This window comes from Pavona decussata, unplaced genomic scaffold (genome assembly GCF_977016875.1).
Source record: "Pavona decussata unplaced genomic scaffold, jaPavDecu1.1 SCAFFOLD_53, whole genome shotgun sequence".
Classification (NCBI taxonomy): Eukaryota; Metazoa; Cnidaria; class Anthozoa; order Scleractinia; family Agariciidae; genus Pavona; species Pavona decussata.
Genome location: NW_028145475.1, coordinates 3,944,243 through 3,956,542, shown reverse-complemented (window position 1 = coordinate 3,956,542; position 12,300 = coordinate 3,944,243). Strand labels below are relative to the sequence as shown.

The following is a 12,300-nucleotide window of genomic DNA, read 5'->3' as shown; positions in this document are numbered from 1 at the left end:
TTACAGCTTTCGTTCAGGCTATTCAGAACTACAACTGAAGCTGAAAGTGTTCCGATCCGCCTTTGGTTACCTATGATAAGCTGTAAATTAGTGAAAGGGTCTTCATTGAGTGTCGCAAACCCAATATCAACTCTGACCAACAGCGCAATGAACCAATCAGAACTCGAAGCAAATACACGTAGCCAGCGCTAAGCGCGGGAAAATGCGCGAGACCAAGTAACGATTGGGTTTGGTTTTGCTTTTTGTTGGTTGATAAAGTGGCACTTGTTTTGTTACACAATCACAGAGTGTAGAGATACAAAACCAAAGCAACGAGTAATTACTTTCGACACTTCGTTGAAAATCGCTCTAATGTACATTGGACAAAAATACAATTAGCAGTACGGCATGACAATATTACTAACTGGTACACTGTCCATTCACCAGGTTGTGTGGCATGTGTTTTGTAGACAAACAGCCGGTTTACTGTTGATGCATTGAGTTGTTTTTACTTATTTGTAATACAAATATAGGTGGTTAATAATTACAGTGCAGTGATTATGAAAACAAACCAAAAAAGTCTAGAGTATAGGTGGCTTGCATTGCCGTCATGTTGGTGGACAAGACAAAAGAAAATTTGCTCAAAAAGTTTGCATAAAGATGGCAGTGAACTCCCAGAGGAGAAAAATCTCACTCACTTCGTTACCTTGGGCCTAAACTGTGGAATGATCTCACTCCTAGAATAAGATATCAACCCTCTCTGAAGCAATTTAAAAGAGTCATACGAGTCATACGCAATCAGGACCATACTGCCCTAGCTGCAAATGTCAGTGACTGTCGAGGTTGCAACCTATGCCGAGAATGACTGTCGTTGAAATGAGTTTTACAATTGATGTATTTATTTTTAATATTTTAGTATGGTTGACTATGTAAATTTCAATATATTGCAGTTCTTTCTTTTTCAGCTAGAGTTAAAATAGGCTATTTAGTTAGGTGTCCACTATTAGTAGAGGGGACTTCTCCCCTCAGCTACATTCCTTTTGTGACACAATAATAAAATTATTGGTATTATCATTATTATGTGCAGTTAAAAAACGTATGTATGGTAAAATAGAACCACATAGGGCGCGCAGCATAACCTATGCGATCTTAAGGAACTATAAAAAGAAAACTGCTGAGTTAAAAAAATTAGCGATAAAATATAAAAATCTCATAAAATATAAAAGTTCTTTAATACAAAAACTATATGAAGCTTTTACGCTATTCCCTAAAGGAAAGTCAATTGACTAGTCAAAGTCAATCAATTATTATTATTATTATTATTATTATTATTATTATTATTATTATTATTATTATTTCCTGTCAACCAACATGGCCGCCATGACGTCACATGCAAACCATCAATAATTGAAGGGCTCGGTGGACAATATTATGCTCCCCGACTCCGCCAGAGGATATTACCTTTTGGCAGTTGCTAAAGTTCTTTGAGATAAAAGCTGTCCAGTCTCTAATATGACATCGGACTTGCTTTCTTGTAATATAATATATACTAGTTACATTTCTGGTTAATCAGATCCAAAATATCTCAGATCTTAAAACATTATTTTGTAGTAGCTGCTAATTAAGGTAGATCATCACTAGAAGTGTGCCCTTGGAACAGATACTCACATTGCAGCAAAAATTCTCTCTGTCTACGTGTATGAACCACAGGCAGATCACCCTCTGTTTGTGTGGTGTAATTACTGTTTGGAACTTGAGACTTTATATCACGCGACACGATCGGTTGAAATTTTTACTGAGTCGGGAGACATTTAAAGTCGCCTTTTACCTTTGTGTTGAAATAAAGTTTCAAGGAAATGTTGATTAAGTCACGCGTGGTTTTTTTTTTGCCATTCCGAGCCGTAGAAACCTTTCTCTGGCGAGTTTATTGTTCAACAGTGTTGCCGGCCGAAGGCCGGTACTAGGGAGAGGGTTACTCTCTCTAGTACCGGCCTTCGGCCGGGAGCACCGTTCAACGGTAAACATTTTTTTGAGACTTTATTTCAACATAAAGGTAAATATCTCCACTCATTAAAAAATTTCAACCGATCGTGTCGCGTGAATATAAAGTATCAAGTTCCAAACAATAATTACACCCCACAAACAGAGGGTGGTCTGCCTGTGGTTGAAGGGTTGGAATTTTGATAATAATTTTTGCCGAATGTAATTTAGTTAAAAAATTACCAGTTAAAGCCCAGATTAATGTATTATCCACACCAGATCTCAACATTATCTTAAACCTAAGAGCTGTTTAGTCTGTTTTGTCAGCCAGTAACGGAGGCAGGGTTTCACCTGCTGGACCCTGAAAGTGAAACCTGTAAAAAAGAAAGGACACCTGTCAAATTTGAAGAGCTACATAGGAGACAACAAAGATACACCCAAGGGTTAGATTAAGGGATGGGGAAGCCGGGGGCGGGGAATACTATAATGAACTATATGGATGACCTCGCCCAATAGGGGTACCTTTTTTTCAGGCTGGAGGTATATAAAGGGTACGGATTTCATGAGCTCAGTGAAGTATAGGAAAGGGAAGGGAAAACTGTAATATAGGTTGCGTTTGATTGACCCTATTCCGGAATAAGAGTAAGAGGAATAGCTGTTAGATTTATCTTTTGAAGTAAATTCGCTGACACACCATAATTCAAGAGCCATTTCGTACTCCAGTAAAGTTCTCCAAAAGCCTCTCATGAGGGCTTTATTGTCATCATTGTATGTACCGGTATTCCTATTCCTAAAGTAGTAGTAGTAGTAGTCGTAGTCGTAGTCGTAGTCGTAGTCGTCGTCGTCGTCGTCGTCGTCGTCGTAGTCGTCGTCGTCGTCGTCGTAGTCGTCGTCGTCGTCGTCGTAGTAGTAGTAGTAGTCGTAGTCGTAGTCGTAGTCGTAGTCGTGGTCGTGGTCGTGGTCGTGGTCGTGGTCGTGGTCGTGGTCGTGGTCGTGGTCGTCGTCGTCGTCGTCGTCGTCGTCGTAGTCGTCGTCGTCGTCGTCGTCGTCGTAGTAGTAGTAGTAGTCGTAGTCGTAGTCGTAGTCGTCGTCGTTGTCGTAGTCGTGGTCGTGGTCGTGGTCGTGGTCGTGGTCGTGGTCGTGGTCGTGGTCGTGGTCGTGGTCGTGGTCGTGGTTGTGGTCGTCGTCGTGGTAGTAGTAGTAGTAGTAGTAGTAGCAGTAAAAATGTCTTCATCATCTAAGCTTGTGTCTGGACAATCTATTTTATAAGTCCACTGTTACAGTATGCACAATTATTTATGCGTACATTTTGGTCTTGCACGACATGCACACAACTGACATCTTTCTGCGACTAAAAACAAGTCTAAATTGAACGGATACGAATGTTGCAGGATCACTTCCCTTAACAGTAGAACTTAAAATATCAGAGAGATATTAGAATAATGTTTACGGCAAACGGTAGAAATGACCACGGGACCTTGCTTATCCTTCATTTGCCGCTCGCTGTTGTCAGTTTCTCAGAAAAACTGAGTAGTTTTGCATTAGCATGAAAGGCCACAATTATTTTGCACTATTTTCATCTATGTACTATTTTTTTCAAGTAAACACAAACGCGAATCTCACATTTGTCGTTGGCCGTAAACGCGATTCGAAATGTCTCTAGAAATAAAAACGGTACACAATTTGATCGCACAATGTTTAACAAATAGCGCGCGCGTGCGAATTTGTGCGCGAGCTGTAAAGTATGACGAAACAGACAAAATGGAAAATCGTCATAAAGGAGATAAACAAAGTCTGTTCAGAAAGTCAGGTACGGAAGCATGCGAAGATGGATCGTGAAAGGTCTATCATACTCAACTGTGCAATTATTACAGCTTTAGCGATTCCGTGTGCCGTGATTTCTGTTGTCACAGCAGTAATTTGTGTTGTGATAACACTCCTATGTGTTGTGAAGAAACTGTGTGCTCGTGTTCACCGCGAGTTGGATTTGTTCAATGAAATTTACGAAGAAAACAAGAGGCCCGTCTGGGATGAAGGGGGATTATTTGCGGCCTTCATTAAAGGTGAGGATGTACACGAACGCCGTCAAAAGACGAACAACCTGAGGCCCAAGACAGAAAACGGGAAGAAAGCAACTACTACAACCAGAATCTGCAGTGAAAATGGAACGACTTCCACAGCGAAACGTCTATTGATTGGAGATTTTTTCTCCAGAAACCTCATTCACCAAAGACCATACACTTCTTTGCGAATCTCTTCTGGGATTACTGGTAAACCTACTCTTACTAGCGTGGACTATAAAAATTATTACTACACCAAGATTGGTGCTTCTGTTTATCCAGTAACCAATGACAACGCAAAGGGCGCTGACCAACTTCAAGCCGCAAATGGAAGCCGAGATCACAGTCATCCACTGCGCGCAACACGCCAAGTTTCCGGTCAAGTTACAAATGCAAGCTTAGAAGAGAATTTGCATGAAGGAACAAGTGTTCCAAGCTCCCAAGTGACAGGACTTCCTCAAAACAGCGCAGACAAGACAGTTGACGTAAACATCAATCAAGACACTGGGTGCTCTTCCTTGCGCGTTGAAAAGAGAAAGAAACGAAGCAAAGCTGCGAGTGTTGGTTCTGCCAGCAAGGCCGGTGGTAATCATACAAAGAAATTGTCACCTCAAGGAAGTGAGAGCGCTTCTTTGAATGTTAACAAAGAGAAGAATAGCACCAAAACTACTGGCGTTGGCTGCTCCAATCATATCGGCGTAGATAAGAAAGCTGTGGACCCTCAAGAAATCGAGCGCTCTTCCGCAGTTAGCAAAATAAAGAAAAGAAGGAAACCTGCGAGTATTGCCTGTTCCAATCAAATTGACGTAAATAAGAACGCAGCTTCTCGAGAAATTGAGCATTCATCCTTCGATGTCAACAACGGACAGAAAAGAAGCAAAGCTTTAATCTTTGGCTGTTCCAACGAAGTCAGCGCAGATAAGAAAGTCGAGGCCCCTCAAAAAATCGGGAGATCATCCACTGCTATGAAAGGAAAGAAAAGAAGCAAACCCGCGAGCGTTGGCTGTTCCAATCAAATATCAGTGTCAGAATTTCAAGCAAAGAAGCCACGGAAGGAACGAGTTGCAGTTCAACATCACCGCGAGACTTCAGTGCTCACACGGTTGAGAAAAATTATCAAGGAAAGGGCATCCCAAAACGGACCTCATTCACGTACGCGTACTATCTTAAGGCAACGAAAATTGAACGGGGTAGAACTGCGCCATAACGCACGATTCGTTGGACAACCAGAGCTTTCTAAAGTGGCAAATCAAGAGCCAGCAAAGGAAATGGCGATTCCATTCGAAGGACTGTTGAATGCAAGCCTACCACTGCAATCTCCAGACAAAGAATCAGCTACAGGACAGAATGTGCTAGGAGAAGTTATGGATGCCAAGCGACCATTACCAGTCACACCTTTTACTGTGGAACCAGCTGGAGAGTCAATGGAAACGGACCAGGAGTTATTGCAGACCACACCCTCTATGACAGAGCTCGTGTCTCTAATGGAACAGCTTACAATTTCGCTACCTGAAGATGAAGATTATGATGTCCCTTTGGTCTCTGATTCTGACTCATATGACGAGTCTGATGCTGAATATGATCTCTTCCCTGAACTACAAAGTCTGCCTGAACAAGTTCTTCAGCTTATTCAGTTGCTGGCCTAAAAGAACCCTTAACATGTTTGACTTGTTTAGTTATTTACTCTTTCGATATCTCGAACTCAAATGTAATTATGAACATTGACTTTCTCTTCTAGTGGTAAAATGATATCTTGAGCTGATACTGCAATTACTTATTTAAAAACTGTTTTAACTTAATACTCTAATTTAATTGCCGAAATTCCTACAAAAAAATTGGTCTAAAGTATAGTAAATCATTGGTTTAAAACAAAGTAAAAAATCTACGATTCTATTTGTGAAGGCAGAGAAACAACTAATTTTATTGTTCTTGATTCCTTTAGATAACAAATCAATAAGTGAGTCTATTTCAACCGTCATGTTACTGCCGTGTCAAGCTGTCTCTAACATGTTACCCTACTGCAGGGCTACTTGATTTCCGACGTCAAATTCAATTCAGTAAATGCAAAACAAAGTGTATTACAGCGGTTTTCAATTGAGTGTCGAGAGTAATTCGTGTTTGCTTTGGTTTTACTTTACTACGTACTGCGACTGGCCAGCAAAATTCGCGCCACTTTCTGGATCAATTAGATGCAAATTTGAACCAATCGTGACTTGCCTGCAAGTATTTTCCCGCGCTTGGCGCCGGTTACATATATTTGCTTCGAATTCTGATTGGTTCGATCGGCTGTTTATGTTTGCTGTGATCGGCCAGAGTAATTACTTTGGTCCACTCAACTGAAAACAGATCTAGATGTACTTATAATTGAGTACGGCACGGCAGAGACATGACAAGTAAAACCAAGAGGCGCATTGCCGTGTAACGCCAGAGTGCTCGCTGTACTAAGTCGGATTTAATCGCAGCGATCCACAAAGCTCAGCACGACCTCTAAGGCAGACCAAATAGTCATTGATAAGGACTGGAAACCCTGAGTATTTACATATCTTGGCACAAACACGATGGTGTTTGTATTGAGGAAATGTGAACTCAAAGCAGTTACAAATAACAAAAACTATGTATCGTGACGTAATGAGTGTGTGAACATGTAACATGTAACAAATACAAAATAACGTCATCATTTTATAGAGTTTAGCACAACCTGGTGACCGTCTATTCAGTAAACCCGCAATATGATGGCCTATGAAAGGGTGATCTAATCATATAAAACTGTCTTAAGAGCGCATGCGAGGAAAATTGCCGAACTCGTAGACCAAAATGGCTAGAACTGAACCACTTTTTCCCCTGAATTTTTTCGTTGAATAGATCGGCCATTGGGATTTGCTGAAACAATCAGACGATTCGCTCTCGGTTTCTACCGACTTTGCCGGAAAGTTGGTTCGGAGCGAACTATCGGTCGATAGAAAACTGGAGTTTGCCGTCTAATTGTTCAATAGAAAGATGAGCATATGTCAAAGAGAACAAGAAACTATGATGGAAACGTGCTCGGTCGCAGGTAAGCGTTTCTGCTTCTGTTTTGAGTTCCGCAAAAGCCTAAGGACTTGTTTGTAATAATAGTGTTTTCTGTGTTCTTTAGAAAATAACTTTAGGGAAGTGCAATGTGTTTCTGTATAATTAAACAAACATGGCTTTCATGCAACCACAGTGTATGCTCAGTGAAGTTTATTCTCTAATGTCTCGTGTCTAACCAATCACGGCTCCCGTTATATTACCGCAATTCTTTTACATGACACAGCTCAGTTGCGTTTTTTTTAGCAGTCACTGATTAGCTATGACCAAAACAACCAAAACAAGAGCCCTGTCCGAAATCTTTGTTTATTTGGCTTGCACATGTATACCAGCGTTTTACATTACCAATTACACGTTTTGGGTTGGTTGTACGCGAGAGGGTTTTCCTTGACGAGTTAGTTTTTTTTTTGAGAATTTTGACTTGTTCCGGCGTGTGTAAAGCATGGAGAAGACTTATCAAAGAAAAACTTGCTCGTGTACAACCAGCCTTATACTTCGAATTCTCGCATGGTTAACAAAGTTTTTTGCGTTATGGAGTCTTGCTCGCATATTCATCGGAAGAGTCGGATGCAAAACCAAATAACAAGTTGAGTGAAATCTTCAACGCATCGAACGGAGTCTGTTACGAATTCTGACAAGTGCACTTTGACTTAACAATATATATCAGGTGCCCCGTGATCTCTTCATAGGACGGTTGCGCATATTTTTTTTTTGCCAGAAAAAAATATGTTTGTTCACCATCCAAACTGATCACGATCGAAATGTTAACTGATACAGTGCGTCTATGTCACCGTCCAATTTCGTGTAAACTGCGCCGTTCGCAATTTTGTCGGACAAAATAGAAAGATAAGAGGCATACAGACATCTTTGTTGCTTGCTACTTGGCAAACAAATGACTTTTTTGGACTTTTCGGCTGGGGTGCAACTACTATCGCCCCATGCAGTGCTGATAACATCTTTGGTGCCGCTTGTTAATGATAAGATGGCAAATAGAAAATCCTCGAAGACCAGAATTACTTAAAGATCCGTTGATTTAACAGGATCTTTCTCGCTCTCTTTCTTTCAGCCCTCAGTTGAGATCGCAGGGTGTTTTTTTTAGTAAACCTTGGCAAACGATTTATTTATAAACTAAAGGGCCAGTAGTAGATAGCTAGGCTAGAGAACTGTTTTTAAACTTTTCATTCTAAGCAAAAGATGAGTAATTTATATAAGGTTCAGTGCTCAATCAATCAATCAATCAATCAATCAATCAATCAATCAATCAATCAATCAATCAATCAATCAATCAATCAATCAATCAATCAATCAATCAATCAATCAATCAATCAATCAATCAATCAATCAATCAATCAATCAATCAATCAATCAATCAATCAATCAATCAATCAATCAATCAATCAATCAATCAATCAATCAATAAATAAATAAATAAATAAATAAATATCACTTGTAGTATTTTTCCCGTTAAGAGTTACATAGATGATGTATTTCTATGTGGAAATCTTTACCAAAAATTGCCGTTTTTTATCTTTATACATCAACATTATTTTAGATTCAGATTGCTAACAAATACGCTAAACTTTCAGGCTTTTTTGCAATTTGTAACATTCGTTGAAAATTTGGTTTTAATTTTTGAGATATGTTTTTAGTTTGCAGGTTTTAGGTACCTTTAAAAACTGCGCAATACACCTGCTTGAGACCTTTAAGGTGCCGCCAAGTTAACTACAGTAGGCGCGTTAATCAGTATTATATTGCCACTAGTGAGATTTGCCGGCCAGAAGACATTAACCACAGGGAATTTAAAATTGTTAAGCCTTTCAAATCCATAATATTTACTGAGCAGTGCTTTCTGTGGGTAAGGTTTGCTCAATTAAACTTAACAATTTTCTTCAAAACAATAATTTTAAATTTTGTGCAGTTTGTTTGAATGAGACTTGATTCACCTGAATGCTCCTGTGCATGGTGTTTCTTCCATATTAAACTCAGCGACTGGGACTCCTTTAAGAGCCAGCATTGGAGCAAATCCAGCTGCAGGGTAAACTACTGAGGAGGTGCCAACCTGAAGATTAAAATGCACAGTACTCATCACAAGGTTAGACTAGGGTTAAATGGCCAACACTTCCGAAGATAAACCTGATTGTTGTAGCCACGAAATGACCAGTTAGAATGTTTTATTAAGGTACTCCTCACCATATCCAGATGGGATACTGCCTCATTGTGTGGTTCCAGAAAATACCCATACCACCCTCACTGAGGGGGGAGTGGGGGTGGCTCAAAAGCTTAATGCTAGAGGGGTGGAGTGGGAATGGGTGAGTCCAATCCAGGGCAAAAACCTTTTTGTGAGAGATATGGATATATGCACAACATATTACAGGATTACCTGACCGCCCTCCCAAAAGTACCATTCTGAAACATTTTTCTCAACAGTTCTCAGCTGGCAACAATTTTTAAAAAAACATCTGGGCCAAGTTGTTCAAAGCAGGAGTAGGCCAACCCAGGAAAAGTATCAGTTCCAAATTGTGCTAATATGTAATGCAATCATGTGAGCTCCACCATTCAGAAGAGCCTCACCAATGACAAATTTATTGAGCTAGCCCTAGGCATGTTTTGAACTCACATAGACAAGGCTTACACAGACCCTTTCTCAACTTTTTCTTTTAAAGTAATTGGCCAATTATATGCAATAAATTTATTGCCCTGAGTATCTTTTTTGCTTTTGTATACTTAAGCTCCCAACTGCAATGGAAAAAAGTTCTTATCCTTCCTTTCAAGATGCCCTTTTCTTCTTTTCTTTCCTCTCCTTTTATTTTATTTCAGATTTTTCAGTGTTATACTAGTCTTGCATTTTGAATGAAGCATGTTATATTACGTTATGTTATGTTTTATGTTATGCTATGTTATCCTTACCAAAAGACACATATCACATTTTTCCAAAGCAGCATCAGTTTCAGTCAGTACATTAAAATCAAGATCCTCTCCAAACCACACCACATGAGGGCGGACTAGTGCTCCACAACTAGGCTGTCCACACCTGAAGTACAACAATGATAACTGAAATGTTTCATAATCAATCTTGCAGGACTTAAGCCAGCTGAGGGTATACATCATGCTATCAATGGCTTTCTTCTCACCTGGGCAACTCTGCCTCTGGAATTTTAGCATCTTGAGCATCAGGATCTGGGGCCCTAAGTTGAAATAAGATTTTAAGAATATTAAGGACAACAAAAATATATAAAGAGGTTCACTTTATACAATGACATTTAACGTATAATTTCTGTTTGTGTGATTTAATTCTTTCTATAGGGCAATGATAAACTGAATGATCTGTTGATGACAGAATTAAATCGACAGATATAGGCTGCAAGCAGTTTGTTGTTTGAGTACTGCAACCTACCCTTTTCCCTTTAAAGCTGGGACTATTGGGCTGTTCCTGTCTTCTGCTACATGTCTACATACAGTGCATCTAGTCTTGAACAGTGTACCTGATATAAAAACAAACAAAGAAAGAAATAAAAATAAAGGAAAATCTAAACATCAATGCCTACGTAAGGAGGGTATTAACCCTTTCACTCCCACAATCTGAATGCTAATTCTCCTGACTGACTGCCAATTACATTTTGCTTTAGTTAGTTCACATAATTTGGTGTTACATCAAACAAGATCACTTGGTTGATGTTTTTCTTTATTCCAATCACCTGCCTGGTTGAAAATGTGTCAATAAAGTAAGGAGAAATTATATATTAATCGCAACTAGGTGTGAAAGGGTTAATAATAATATTGGTCCTTACTGTTGAAATTCAACATCAATTTCAATATCACGCCACTAACGAAAGTTTTTTTTTTATTGATAAATAAAGCAAATTGATACAACCAAGAAATCAAACCAAAGGGCTGAAATGAGCATTACATATCACAGAGAGAAGGAATGTAACCTGACTCATACATTGACAGTTGCAACAGAACAAAAGGTGATAATGTACATGAAAGCAGTTTACCAAATGAAAAGTGAGGGCACACAACATTAAACATGCTACTGAATGTACAGTGTAAACGTTTGCAAGGGTTGATTGAATTGTAGATGAATTGATTGAAATTTGAGTTGGATTACAAAGATGCTAAAAATAAAAGGACCAAGAGGCAGATCAAAGAATGGCATGAGTATAAGATTGACTTCCCAATAAATTAAAATTTAACATTGTTTAGTGGTGACATCATCTCTTACAAAACTATATTGCTACTTCAATATTTACATTTTGAACTTGGGAAGGTTTAAATAACTGTTAAGTATAATATTGTTCATAATGAGAGTTACCTGATTACATACAGTGTATGTTTTGAAATGGCTTTACTTATAATCAAATTGACTATTTGCTATTGCATGCAGAACATAATGTTGTGCATGCAAATATTCACTGAGAATTCAGAATTTCTGAATATTGGTCTAATAACAATGACATGATGTCATTGTAAAAGAATGAGGATTTACACTTGATCAGTGATTCACTAACCTGCGTTAAATAAAAAAATGAAATTATATAAAAAAAAACCTGATCGCAGGTTAGTGAGTCACTGGTTGTGCGAATCGGTGTTTCGACCATGCAACATTATAACACCCGCGGAATAATACAGGACCTAGTGTCATTAACATAGAACTAACCATGAAGTTCTATCACGCCTTCTGTGCCAGCCCTTTGATGAAGCTCGTCAATATTCTGTGTGATAACAGTGACACTCCTTCCTTTTTCTTTCATCCTCTTTTGAAATTCTGCAATGGCATAATGTGCTTTGTTTGGCTGTTTTGTCAAGACAACTTCCCTCCTGTAGCTGTAAAATTCCCAAACTAGTGATGGATTCCTTGCAAATGCATCGGGAGTCGCTAACTCCTGAGCTCTGAAAGTCCTCCACAGACCACCAGAGCCTCGAAACGTTGGAACCCCGCTTTCAGCGCTTGCACCTGCACCAGTGAGTACAACAACGTTTTGAGCTTTGTGGAGCAGATCTCGGAATTCTGCTTTATCCTCACTGGTCGTGTGAAAGGAGCTCTCGGCCATGATACTTCTACACTTGTTAATTGTTTTTGACCACTGCGGTCCACCTGTCCACTTTATCTTCCGCAATCCAATCATTTACACCCCAGCGACTGCACCGATATCTCTGCCATCTCTGCCAGGCGTTTGTTACGAATCAGGGGAAGACTGGCACTACTATGTCCAGT

At 39.4% G+C, this 12,300-nt stretch overlaps 1 protein-coding gene across 1 annotated transcript; it reads right to left on the bottom strand.

Moving 5' to 3' along the window:
- Positions 1 to 319: 319 nt before the first annotated feature.
- On the bottom strand, positions 320 to 12,262 carry LOC146480572 (NAD-dependent protein deacylase-like). Its single transcript, XM_085109800.1, has 6 exons — positions 11,743 to 12,262; positions 10,480 to 10,567; positions 10,217 to 10,270; positions 9,993 to 10,116; positions 9,029 to 9,144; positions 320 to 2,333 (listed from the first exon to the last, which is right to left on the bottom strand). The coding sequence occupies exons 1-6, from the start codon at positions 12,209 to 12,211 to the stop codon at positions 2,270 to 2,272; spliced, it is 915 nt and encodes a 304-aa protein (XP_084965926.1). The 5' UTR covers positions 12,212 to 12,262; the 3' UTR covers positions 320 to 2,269.
- Positions 12,263 to 12,300: the final 38 nt, after the last annotated feature.

Excerpts from the sequence above, each read along its gene's own strand:
- LOC146480572 (XM_085109800.1), bottom strand. The coding sequence starts at position 12,211 with ATGATTGGATTGCGGAAGATAAAGTGGACAGGTGGACCGCAGTGGTCA. Across the intron at positions 10,271-10,479 it reads CCAGCTTTAAAGGGAAAAGG|GGCCCCAGATCCTGATGCTC; the intron begins GTAGGTTGCAGT and ends ATTTCAACTTAG. Across the intron at positions 2,334-9,028 it reads CCATGCACAGGAGCATTCAG|GTTTCACTTTCAGGGTCCAG; the intron begins GTGAATCAAGTC and ends TCTTTTTTACAG.